Source organism: Biomphalaria glabrata, chromosome 6 (genome assembly GCF_947242115.1).
Source record: "Biomphalaria glabrata chromosome 6, xgBioGlab47.1, whole genome shotgun sequence".
NCBI classification, from domain to species: Eukaryota; Metazoa; Mollusca; class Gastropoda; family Planorbidae; genus Biomphalaria; species Biomphalaria glabrata.
In genome coordinates, this window is record NC_074716.1 from 5,658,455 (window position 1) to 5,672,386 (window position 13,932).

The 13,932-nt window shown below is 33.8% G+C and overlaps 1 protein-coding gene across 1 annotated transcript; it reads left to right on the forward strand.

Annotated features, from left to right (window-relative positions):
• The first annotated feature begins 432 nt into the window (after positions 1 to 432).
• On the forward strand, positions 433 to 13,240 carry LOC106051276 (cell division cycle 5-like protein). The gene is made up of 19 exons (XM_056033123.1): positions 433 to 624; positions 1,137 to 1,240; positions 2,654 to 2,815; positions 3,050 to 3,174; positions 3,269 to 3,365; positions 3,518 to 3,568; positions 3,972 to 4,152; positions 4,436 to 4,515; positions 4,708 to 4,783; positions 4,910 to 5,074; positions 5,315 to 5,486; positions 7,025 to 7,146; positions 7,507 to 7,812; positions 8,120 to 8,308; positions 9,893 to 9,976; positions 10,261 to 10,374; positions 11,155 to 11,238; positions 11,833 to 11,961; positions 12,333 to 13,240. Exons 1-19 carry the CDS (start codon positions 580 to 582, stop codon positions 12,438 to 12,440), a joined length of 2,394 nt encoding a protein of 797 aa, XP_055889098.1. The 5' UTR covers positions 433 to 579; the 3' UTR covers positions 12,441 to 13,240.
• The last annotated feature ends 692 nt before the right edge of the window (positions 13,241 to 13,932 follow it).

Here is a 13,932-nt window from a genome sequence, read left to right on the forward strand (position 1 = left end):
GTTTCTGAACGAGACTGATGAAGATTTCTTTCAAAGGCCGTGGGAAACACATTTGAGCCCAAAAGGAAATCTGCCGAGGACAGGCATAGAAGGCGAAAAGAGAACTTAAATCACACATCGGCATGTGCAGTCAGCCGGTTATGATTACGCTGGAAGTCGCAAAATAGGGCCTACATGTATATCACAACAGCTATGACTGCATAGCTACAAATCATTTAATAACCAGACTTTTTTAGTTTTTTAGCAGCAGAATAGTAGCGGATATTTTGTAAAGGAAGATTTACATCTGTACCTTGGATTTATTAATATTACTTTGGGCAATACATCACTAGATCGACTTTTGCGTAATTAAATTTAAACGTCCCATTTTGTTATCACTGGATCGGCTGCAGGCAGCATAGTCCATCAGGGTACAGCACTCCGGTTTTCATTAGCTCAACCAAACTTCCGGCACACTTACTAAGTAACAACCTACAGCGGCTAAGAAAAACAATGTTGAAATACTTTCCCAGTGTGTAACATTTCAGCTTAAAGGATTGGATTTAATTTGTGTGTGTGCGTATTCTTTTACATAAAAAAATGCCACGTATTATGATAAAAGGTGGTGTCTGGAGAAACACCGAGGTGCGTATTTTTTTATATGGAATAATATATATTTTTATAGAATAAAGAGTACACCTATTTTCGATAATATTATTATTAAATAAAAATACTATTATAATAATAATAGACTTCATAGTTAATAGGATTATAATACTAATACTTATATACTGTTAATATTCATATTATTTTATAATGTTGATATATCTGTATCATAATATCTTGATATCTTTATTGAAGTTTATTTTATACAGATCTAGATCTAAATCTTACTTAATCTAATCAATCTAATCATCTAATCTAATTTATAAGTCTTTTCTAGATTGACTAGATTCTAGTTATTAAAACTTATTATTAGTATACTAGTTACTAGTAGTAGTACTAGAATTTACTAGATCTATACTTATACTAACTATACTAGTACTAACTAGTAGTAGTATATCTAAATCTAGAAATCTAGAGTTGTAGTATTGATTGTAATGTTTCAATGAACTGAAAGTCAGTGAAAGTGTTTTAATATTCAATTTCGAATGTAGGATGAAATTCTCAAGGCGGCTGTGATGAAATATGGCAAAAACCAATGGGCTAGAATTGCTTCATTGCTTCACAGAAAATCTGCAAAACAGTGTAAAGCAAGATGGTAATATTTTACTACTGTACTGGTCAACTATTAGTTAATGTTATATATAGGCTTTATAATCAAACTACTATATAGATGTTTTTAATTTATTTAATAAAAAAATGTATTTTTATCCTATTTCATTTTTTAAAAGTATGTTTTTTTGGCCATAAATCCTCTGTCTGTGAAAATGTATACTAGCTTTTTTTAGTGACTACATTATTGAATCTTTCCATTTATTTTTCAATCTCATGTCAATAAACATATATTCATATATTAGGCAAACCCATCCCTTTTGAATAATAATTGGCTCAACCAATAGGCATCAGGAAACACAGGCAGAGCCATGTACAAAGAAATGACTACGCCTAACAAACTGGACAAACTTCCTCCCACGCAAAGAACAATCTACAATTTTCCAACTAAGAACAGGACACACACCTCTATTAAATTACCATCTGAACAAAATAAACTCCACACAACTCCCCCTATGCAGACACTGCAGCCCACCCCTTTGAAACTGTAAACCATATCCTCTTTGAATGCCCCTCCCTATTCCACCTTAGGCAGACTTTACTTCCACTACAGTCCAACATAACCAACACCCTGTATGGCAGTGCTGAACAACTGAAGAAAACAGCACACTTTTTTTCTTTGGCACAGTCTGCAAAAGAGCTCACAGCTCAGCAGCAATAAAGCTGGCTAGAAGAAGAAGAAGACTAATAATTTAGTTGGTTGAGCCCCTACAAAATCAATTCCAATTTTTGTTGTTTCATATATGAATTTCAAATATAAGAACTCAGGTAACTTCTTTTTAATAAGAAAAACTTTTTGTTTTTTCTCACCTTGGGATAGCTAATGAAATAAAATGTCTCCAATGCCATTTCACCACTCACTAAGATGTTGCAGAAAAGTAACAATAAATATAGTCCTCTAACTAATAGAACTAGGACCTTCTGTTGCACAAAAGTAACAATAAATGCTGTCCCATATAGAACTAGGGGCCCTTTTAAAAAATTATGTACTAATACTAAATGAATGTAAGATAACAAGCGAGGACTCATTTAAAAGCTAATTTTTCGACAAGAAAGTGAATCTTGATCCCAATTCGTATATATATATTTATTTATTTATGGGCACGGCATGGCCTAAATTGTGCGATGTGCCAAAAACTCAAAACTCAAACTCATATATATTTATTTAACAGCACCAACCCTTATGAACAACAATTACTTATGCGAGCATATCTTTATTGAATATCTCTTAATATAAAAATGATTTAAATATCATAAAGTGTCAGTGGCCACAATATAATGTTAAAAAACAAACAAACTAAGAAATATTACTATATATAAATGGATTAAATAATAAGGAAACAATTAAACTATATTTTTGAAACTACTCTATTGTGATGGTTGCATTCTATTGATCTAGGTATGAATGGTTGGACCCCAGCATTAAAAAAACAGAATGGAGCAGAGAAGAGGAAGAGAAACTGCTTCATTTGGCAAAGCTTATGCCCACCCAGTGGAGAACCATTGCTCCCATTATTGGCAGGACAGCAGCCCAGTGCTTGGAACACTATGAATATTTACTGTAAGAACCTTTTTGACTGAAACTGATATTCACATGTTGAAATGTTGAGATAATAACTAGTTTAAATTAATTAATAAATTTTTATAAATAAAATGTTTTCATGATTATTGGGTAAATCTGAAATAGTGTTTTGTATTGGTGAGTAAAAGGGATTATTGAATGAGATCCTGATCATTTGTTGACCACTTTATAGTGTGTATTGCATATCATGTTGATGTAACATTATTTCTAAAGAGACAAGGCACAGAACAGAGAAGCTGACAACGAAGATGATCCCAGGAAACTCAAACCTGGAGAGATTGACCCAAACCCTGAGACCAAGCCAGCTCGACCTGATCCAGTTGACATGGATGAAGATGGTAAATACAGCTACTCATTCTCCTCCAATAGTTTAAAAATTACCCTTTGGTTAAATAACATAAAAACTATAGCACGTTTCTTTTTTATTTAAAGAGCTGGAAATGCTGTCAGAAGCCAGGGCCAGGCTTGCCAACACTCAAGGTAAAAAGGCAAAAAGAAAGGCTCGTGAAAAGCAGCTGGAGGAAGCAAGGTAAATGTATTTTAATGTTATGTAAACTCTTTAACATTGTTTCACTGAGTAACGTTTAGACCACCTACCTTAAAACTTTCAAGGTATTTTTATTTTAAGAACATCTGCAAACAAAAATGTATTTACTAATTTTTGCCTCTCTTGTTCTTCAGACGTTTAGCTGCATTACAGAAACGAAGAGAATTGAGGGCTGCTGGTATTGCGTAAGTGCTTTTCTAAAGTACCAATATTCCATAAGTCGCATGTACTTTTATACATTGATCAAATTATTAGAAGAATTTGGTTCATAGTTTTTAAAGTTCAAACCCATAGTATATTAAATCTTAAGCTTAATTTAATTTTTTTTTTAATTAAAAAAAAAATAAAAAATTTTAATACATTCAGTTACTATGCTAAATTAAGGGATACATTTTTTTGTTCATAATTTCTTAAGAAAAATCAATCCCTCAATTAAGAGACAGATAACTATTAGTATTTAAATATTATAGCAATTGCGACATATATTTCAAGTTTGAAGATTTTAAGCATTGAAAGCCACTATGGTGTTTTAAATTTTTGTCGCTTACATTCAAAATGTGTTCTAATATTGATAATTAAATATCACAGTGTGAAACAGAAGCGTAGAAAGAAGAGAGGTGTAGACTACAATGCAGAAATTCCTTTTGAGAAACGGCCAGCTCCTGGTTTTTATGACACCTCACAGGAAGTCTTTGATCCGCTTAACCCAAACTACAAACGCTTACGTCAGCAGAATTTAGATGGGGATCTACGAAGAGAGAGAGAAGAGGTAGGTTATTTGGCTTTTAAAAAATTATCTTTAAAATGTCTTGCTAGAAAAATGTTTTCCCATTATTTTTTTTTCCTTATTATTTAAATTTCTGAATGAGCATTTTCCTTATAAATCTCTTCTGTAATAGTATCACATGAAATTAATCTTGTATTCTGATGATTAATTTTAGATTTTCATTTTTATGCTATTTTTTTTTAGTGGCAAAGCGATTCTTCTGGTTGTTAAATTTCAAAACTCTTTGTATTGTTGTTGTTGATGAAACATAAAACTATTTCTACAGAAAGAGAGAAAGAAAGATAAAGCTAAACAGAAAAAGAGAAAAGAAAATGATTTACCTGGAGCTATTGCAAGTCAAGCAAAGTAAGGCATTCATGCATTTGTTTAAAATCTTTTGTCCAATTTATTTCTTAATTACATTTTTAAAACTCAACTTATTTGCAAACGGGAAAAAAGACTTTTCTACTTCTTTGCTTTTGGTGTATTTAATTGAAAAGTAATAGAAAACAAATGTGTATTGCTAGCGGCATTCTCTGATCAATTATTTTCTTGTAGTTTCCAAGAACCAGTGAAGAAGAGAAGTAAATTGGTTCTACCATCACCACAGATTTCAGAAGAGGAGTTGGAAGAGGTATGCAAATTACTAATTTTTAAAATTATTACAAAGACTTTTTCTTTATCCTTATTTTTTGGGGGGTTTGAATTTTGTAATATTAAGAATATTTGCTTTGCTCTTATTTCTTGTTGTTTCTACCAGGTGATTAAAGTAGGTCAGGCTAACGAGTATGCTCGACAGCAGGTTGAAGAGTCAGGGAGAGAGGATTCTGCTTCCAAGGGCCTTCTTCAGAATTATAATGTCACTCCTGGAGGAGTGAATTTCCGCACTCCTAGAACACCAGCTGTCCAAGACAGTATCTTACAAGTAGGGGAACTATTTTTTTAAATTTCTATTCCATTGCATTTTTACCACAAATTGTAATTTTATTTACAATAACAAATATTTGATTTGCCATGATTCCATGAAGTTGTAACTGTTGGAATACCTGCAAACTTTATTTTAGATACCATTTCTAGTTTTGGAATGAAACGTTATAATATTAAGTGTCATGTAGTGTTGCAATGCAACACTGCCTCATTGGAATTTGATTTCTTCATTCACTAGGAAGCACAGAATATTATGGCTTTAACAAATGTTGATACCCCACTGAAGGGAGGCTTGAACACACCCCTGCATGACAGTGATTTCAGTGGAGTGACTCCACAGCGTCACGTCATGTCCACACCAAACACCGTTCTAGGTACCCCTATGAGAACACCAGGTCGCCCTGACACAGGTATACTTTTTCTATTCGATTTTCTTCACTATTCTATAGCAAACAATGGCATGGAAATCAGAGCTGGAAAAAAAATTATAGTTTGTGGTGGAGATATGAGATGTTGCATACTGTTGAATGGCCAAACATTTGAAGTTGACTTATGTAAATACTAAGGGTCAAACATAACAAAATATGTAGGGTCACTAAAAGAGAGCAAAACCTGCGTGGGCTTTGCGTATTGAGTTAACTTGGAAAATCTGGAAGAGTAACATGGGCGTCCAAGTAAAATTAAAACTGTATTTTTCACTAGTGGTCCTTCTACTCCTAATAAAGTTGTAAAACTTGGACACTGAATGCTGAGGCTGAAAGAAGAATTTACGCCTTTGAAAATATTCAATAAATGCTAAAGAAAACTGTAGGATTAAGGAAAACAAATAATTTATACTTTTATAAGTTGACATTCTGGCTGGCAAAAGCATGAATTCCTCAAAACTGTAAAGAGAAGAAAGCTGAGCTGGTTACGTTTAATTGCAAGACTTGACTCACTGTCAAAAGTCATCCTTCAAGGTACAAAGAGGGAGAATGAAGAATGGGTCTTCCTAAGAAGAGCTGACTGAACAATGTAAACTAATGGACTGGTCTTTCTCTTGATATTTTGCTAAAAACTGCTGCTGACCAGGAAAAGTGAAGGATTTTGGTTATTTGAATTGTCTCAGCACCTCCATGACGAAAGTAAATGGACAGCTGAGATGATGAGTTTCGATGATATTTCAATATTGTGATTTTAAAATGTAACTATTCCTAAAGTGTTTGCAATTTCTGTTCAAGGATTTACTTTTGTACTTTATTTATTTAAAAATTGTAAGGAAGCTGCTAAATCTATCTTCGCAGTTGAAAATTACACCTACCAATTATAAAACAACACAGAAAAAAAAAGCATTGTTTTTAAACCCTGTTCTTTTTAAAAGATGTCTGCTAAAACCATAAATATTTTCTCTCAGCTAAGTAAGTTTTTCATCTTAAATGTATAGTTTGTACTCAGGGTAATGTTCTTTTTTTTTTTTCAGGAACATAACCTTTAAATGTAGACAAATCTAGACGAATGTATTGGTTATGTTACCATGATTTCATGATATTGAAACAGTTAACTGTTCATTATTACCTCATTACTCATTCACAGGTCTGACTAATACCTCATTACTCATTCACAGGCCTGACTAATACCTCATTATTCATTCACAGGTCTGACTAATACCTCATTACTCATTCACAGGTCTGACTAATACCTCATTACTCATTCACAGGTCTGACTAATTCCTCATTACTCATTCACAGGTCTGACTAATACCTACCTCATTACTCATTCACAGGTCTGACTAATACCTCATTACTCATTCACAGGTCTGACTAATACCTCATTACTCATTCACAGGTCTGACTAATACCTCATTACTCATTCACAGGTCTGACTAATACCTCATTACTCATTCACAGGTCTGGCTAATACCTCATTACTCATTCACAAGTCTGACTAATACCTCATTACTCATTCACAGGTCTGACGCCTAGACCAGGGATGAGACCCAATACTGACCAGTCCACTCCTATGTCCACACCACTCAGAGACAAACTGAACATCAACGAGGATGACGAAATGGTTGACAGTGGATTTTATCAGGTAATTATTAGGATGACATTAATTATCTCTTTAATATTTCAAGTTCCTCTCTAGTTATATTAGTTTTAATTTTTTAGATTTTTCTTTGTCCTTTAAACTGCGGGCTTTTTTGTGGAGGTAAATCTAATGATATTAAATACAGGTCAAAGTATCATTAAACTTTGTTGTAGAAATTAAATTAAAGACTTACAGAATTACAAAAGATATTTATTTGTTAAGATATTTAATATCTATCACTTTGGTATTTTGATTTTCTTGGTATAACATTGGCTAAACTTTCTTTATTAAATTAAATGCATTTCTCAATGACTAGTTGTTGAACAAAATAAGGAATAAAAAAATTTCTTGAACTTTCTACAGACCAACCAATTGGACCAGCTAAGACGGGGTCTGGCTGGTCTACCTGCTCCCAAGAACGACTATGAGATAGTTGTGCCGGAAGATGAGCAGGGTCAGGAAGGGGACAGCCAAGGTGGGCGCCGTGTGGTTGAGGACCAAGCCGACCTGGATGAACGGGCAGAATGGGAAAAGGAACAGAAAAGATTGGCAGAGCTTAAGCTGCGCTCACTTCCTGTCCAACGGAATCTTCCACGACCTTTTGATGTCAACACAAACATCATGAGACCATCAGGGCCTAATGACCCACCCCTTACAGAGCTTCAGAAGGTATTTGATCTTAAAACAAAAACAAACAACATAAATCCAATTATATTTTTTCATGAAAATACTTGGAGTTTGAACTATTTTGTTTTTAAATTCTTGTTTAAGATAAGCAAAGTCTTACTTTCCCATTTTTACTTGCTACTGGGGCAAAAAAGCTATAAATTTGCAATCTTAAATGTAATCATCAACCTTTAATATATTACTATTATGTAGATGCTCATGGAACTATATCTATGCTTTAGCTTGCATTAAAGTTTGAGTTATGTTTGTTTTTATTTTAATTTTTAAATCTATGCTTTAATCTTTAAAGGCTGAAGAGCTCATCAAACAGGAAGTACTTATTATGCTTCACCATGATGCAGTGTTTTGCCCGACAGAGGCTCAGTCTAGCACAGGAACTGGCAAAAGTGGCGCACCACAAAAAGCAAGTCAAGCAGCACACTTGGCTTACTTGGACAAAAATCCCTACACAGAAATAGACCCTAAAGACATGGAGGCGGTAAAGATATTTTAAAATCAATAACATATCGTTTTTACAGATACAGAGGAAAAGAACATACTTTTAGCATTATTGTACAGTTCCAGATTTTTAAATTTTTTTTTTTTGAGCATATTTACCCGTAAATGTGGACCTAAGTAGTTCAGTAGTCTGAGATGTCTGTGGGCAACAGAGGTAGCTGTAGTTGGTATATAGGTTTCCATTTTCTAAAATGGCTGCTGAACATGACTCTAAGAGCCCAGTCTGCCCGTGAGCATCGCAGCCCTATTGTTTGCAATGTCTAGCTAGTCTAGCTCTCCAGTATGAAAGAGAGTTTACTAAGAAAGGGTTGAAATGATAATGTGTAATTACTGTCTTTGTGCCAGTTGTTAAATTTCAGCAGAGCTAAAGATTAAATTGTATTAACTAATAGATCCATCCAGTCCTATGGCTTTACTGCTCTTAAATGACTTTTACATGTTTCACCACTTTTTTCCACACATACTTTGTTGTGGATTCCTTTTTCCAAATCAGGACTTAAGGCTGTTCTAGATCTGTCTGTGCAACCTTACCTTGCTATTTCAACTGTTTTACTATTTAGTTTCATTACCACCTTTAAACTCTCTCAAATTTGACCAGTCTTTCTTTATTGCCTACACCTTGCAATACTTTTTTTCCCTCCACAATTATTGTAGTGTCTTGATATATTTCTTAAAGTTCTAGTTTGTTTTGTCCACCATGGTTGCTCTAATTAGTGTACCCAGTCAGTAGTATTTACAAATAAATGTCTTGATGATGGGCATTGCTTAAATGAGATAATTTGTTTTTATCCTCACTCTAAATAAGTTCCTCCCAAGCTTTTAAGATATGATACTGTTTTACACACTTACATTTGTAACTGTACCTTGTAATATTGTAAACAGACCTCAACCTTAATATGTTTTAAAATTTCTACATGGGAATTTAAAGGTTAGTCACTCTATTCTTGGCATAGATTCTAAGGTTGCTAAACATTCATCTCAACTCTTGCCTGTGTTTTGTCTGTATTTCTGGGGTGTCCCCTCTTTCCTTGGCTGTTATGTTGAATTCAGGTTTGCAAAGAGTGTTGCATATTCATCAACAGCATCTCTGAGGGTTACGTTCTTAAATGGGCTGCTGCTTTGTTCTTTGCCACATTTCTTCATTCGACATCTTGTCTGGTCAGAGGACCATAAGAATCTTCCTGAGGCAGATGTTGATGAATACATGGACATTTTTATGGTTGTGGCACTGGTTCTCCAGGTTTGTGCTCCACAGACTTTACATTTTACAATCTTGGTGGGGGTGCTTTTTTTTTTCTTGGTAAACATTGCTCTTGGAAAATAGCATTCGCAGTTCTTTCTCTTATCATATGTTTAAGTAACCTTGAATAATGTCATTATGTGATAAAATAAAATAAATATTGTTTTCTATTTTTAAACATTGACCTAAACAAGCTTAGAAAACAGGCTTTTTAAGTCAGTTGATAGTTTTATATTTGTTATTAAAGTACATTTCATATTTCATCAGAAAAGATTTAAAAAAAAAAAACAGGTTAAAACATTGATGTTTACATTCTATCCCTAGGCACATGAGATGTTGCAGAAAGAAATGCAAGTAGTTAAAGAAGGAATGGGCCATGGTGATCTCTCCCAGGAAGCCTTCGCTCAGGTATACTGATCCAAAGATGAAACATCTGTATTCCATAAGAGCAGTAAATCCTCTCTTAGATCCTTATTTAAAAATGCATATACTAAATTATCACACGTTCCTAACTTCCTAACTGTGCGTGTCATAAAAATGTAATTTAGTACTTTTTTTTTTGTCTTCATTCCTTTTTATTGTTTTAGATTTAATTGAAGTGCTTTAACATTATACTTTTTGTGTTAAAGCTTATTTTTATATACTGTGTCGACATACATTTTAAATGTACTATTTATTTATTGTATGTCTAGGTTTGGGAGGAATGCTACTCACAGGTTCTGTTTTTACCTGGACAAAATAGATACACAAGAGCCAATCTGGCAAGTAAGAAAGAGAGGATTGAGTCATTAGAGAAAAGGCTGGAGGTAAGGGAGCAGTTATTCATTAGAGATTAACCCTGCTTTAGAAAGTATTGTCTAGGACATGTGAGCTTCATAGTTGTTCTTCATAGTACAATAAGTAGGGCACAGGACTAGACTTCTTAAACTAGACTTTTGATCTGTTACATTTGAAATGAATAATAATAATTCCACTCATCTTATCCATGGTAAACCAGTAACACAGGCTAATAATGCAAATACAGAGGTGTTAAAATAAATGAAAAAAATGTCACAGAATCCCCATATTGATGAAACTATCAAAAAAATCAAAGCACAATGACCAACTGCCTTTACTTTTCCCCAACTAATGTCAGGTACCCATTAGAGCTGGGTGGACTCAGAGGCGCCCAAAGATCCCGAAATTAAAAAATCCCCCCCCCCCCCCCCCCCCCCCAAAAAAAAAGAAACTACCCTTTAAAAAAGCTTTTTTTTTTTTTACCTATTTTTGTTTTCAATTAGCTTCTACATATCATTAAAAGTGGGTCATACCTCAGGATGTGTAAGGGCAATAATAAAAAATGGAGTATTCACAACTTAGTTGCCCATAGTTTAAACTTTCACTTATCTAGGTAAAAAAAGTAAGTAGCTAGAATAATGAACTATGAAAAGAAACTAAATTGTTGGTCTCTAGGCTAGGACTAGATCTAAACAATTAATGTTGTTACACACATAAAAGATATAAATAACCAAATGTAACACAAGTGTATTGTCTCCGAATGTTATGCTAGAATGAAACATATTAATCAATAATAATACTATTGACAGACAAACAGAAACCACATGACCAAAGATGCTAAGGTGGCAGCCAAGTTGGAGAAAAAGTTAAAGATTCTCTTAGGGGGCTATCAGGTGAGGCACTTTCTGAATGGTTTGCATTTGAATCAAAAATCAAAATTAAGCTACTTAACTAAAATTCCTATTTTAGCTACTTTTAGCTGCTTTGCTTTTTTCTGGAATCCTCTAAGCTTAACATACTTATCCCTATTTTAATTGACACATAGAAATGATTCACTTCCAAATGTTTACAAATAATGAATTAGTGGTTTTCGGTAAAAGGACACACTAATCTTCTGTGTTCTTTGCCATATGTAGCTTTATTGGTATGCTTGAAAAAAAAAAGGATTATCGACTATTCCAGAATTCTAAGACTGTTCTATGGGTACTAATTGAAAATCTGTTATGTATACATGGACTTGGTTTTCAATTCAAATTCAACACTCCACAAAAGAGAACAGACACAACACAATAAGAAGTTCATTGACTGACTTCAACAAAAACATCTTGATCTCATTCATGTTCCCTGGCACCTCACTTGTCAACATAACTTTTATATTCAAATTGACTTGCATAAACAAGTCTTACAAGTAGTGAATACATGACTGTATTTGTGTGTGTGCTTTAGGAGCCACTAGTTCATATCATGTTCTTTGTTTTATATTTCAGTCTAGGGCTCAGGGTCTCGTAAAACAAATTCAGGATCTCACAGAACAGATAGAGAGTACTAGAATAGAACTGGGTACATTTGAACATCTGAGACAGCACGAAATGGGAGCCATTCCAAAACGATTAGAGGTCGGTGTCAAACCTTTCCTTTTTTTTTTGTCCAGTCTGTAGGTTGTATACATTTATTGTTTAAAAAAAATAAATTCTTAACTAGCAAATTTTATAACAGTGAAAAGTAGATCTTGACGCATATAAACTCCATTTACATTAACTCATTCTCTCCGTAATTATTGTCCACATTCCGATAGAAGTATTCAATTTGTTCATCTGTGTTTCACTACCCTGTTTAAACTTCAATAACTTTTTTTGTGTGTAATCAGGAAATGTTATATTAATTAGTCATATAACTATAGAAAAAAAACGCATGCTATTTCATCATCTTTGTTCAGATCTCCTTAAATAATGATTTTCTTTAAATGTATTGATTTCTTTCCCCCCAGTCTTTGACAGAAGATGTCCAGAGACAGACAGACAGAGAAAGGGAGCTTCAGAAACGTTTCAGCCAACTCCAACATCAAAGGGACATCTTGTACAATCAAGACAACTGAGACACACATTCAAGACACATCATCACTCAAGACACATCATCCCATGTATTTATGTATGCAATGTTTTTCATGAATGCCAGATTGGGAACACTTCATGCAGATTGTGAGACTGAAAAACTGTTGTTTTTTTTATTAAGTAGTTTTGAGGTTATCTTTTTCATCTTCATGATACAATTTATTTTCACTGTTTTTATTGCTATTCAATCAAGAAATGCTTATGTGATGGGATGGGGGCAGATTGAGAAAGAAAATATTTTGGTTTTACATACAGGTAAGGGAAATAATAATACACTTAAAACATTTCCACCAGCATACATTTCAATATATATTTCAATAGTATTCTTGTTAGTGAATTCAGGAAACGGATTTAAAAGCAAAACAAAGAATACAGATTAAACAGCATAATTTTAATTGCCACGAGTCCCATTTTGTTTTTCCATAAAAATTTATTTTTTTGTTTGGGATATTAGAGTTTACCTCCCTGACACTGTTTGAGCTCAATACTGTAGTTCAGGCCTAAATATTTTTGGTGGAGACTCACTGTCTGAGATAATGTCAAACGTTTTGTGTTGGTTCTTGTCATAAGTGTCTGATGCTGTGCCATTAACAACTTCTGTGTCTGGATTCATGCCCCACTGTAGTTCTCATGTTTCTGTTGATTGTAGCTGGTGCAAAAGAGATCACTAGACCTACTCTGTGTGTGACTATTGTCAATGTGTTGGATTATTGTGTCAAAATGGAATCATTTGTTGATTTTAAACATTTTTTAATGTATTTTGAAATAAAATAATTGCACTGTTGAGCTTGGGTTAATTTTTTATTTTTCATATTGAACTTAAAAAAACAAACAAATTGGTTTTCTTTGTAGGTAACAATCCATGTTTTATTATTAACCAAGTTATAAGACATTATTACTTATGCTCAATGGAGGAGCGTTGGCTGAGCGGTAAAGCGCTTGGCTTCTGAACCGGGGGTTGCGAGTTCGAATTCTGGTGAAGACTGGGATTTTTAATTTCGGGATCTTTGGGCCCCTCTTAGTCCACACAGCTCTAATGGGTACCTGACATTAGTTGGGGAAAAGTAAAGGCGGTTGGTCGTTGTGCTGGCTCATGACACCCTCGTAAACCGTAGGCCACAGAATTAGGTGACCTTTACATCATCTGCCCTATAGACCACAAGGTCTGAAGGGGGAACTTTACTACTTATGCTCAATAGATTAAAATATTTTAAACTTTGTTTCATCTTCTTATAAGGACGTTTTAAAATGTATACCTTTTTTGTGAGGCGCCTGCAATAGTATCTCCTCAAAACCTTTTTAAGAGGCATTTCAAGACATCTCTGCTAATAGGATTTTTCTCGACTTTCTTATGATAAGAGTGGACATAATTGTATTGGCCTGCACTGCCTCCTTAAATTATACCTAATTTGATCTGTAACTTTTTTTTTTTTTTTACTAGAACACAATTCAATATCATCTTGTCACATCCTTGTT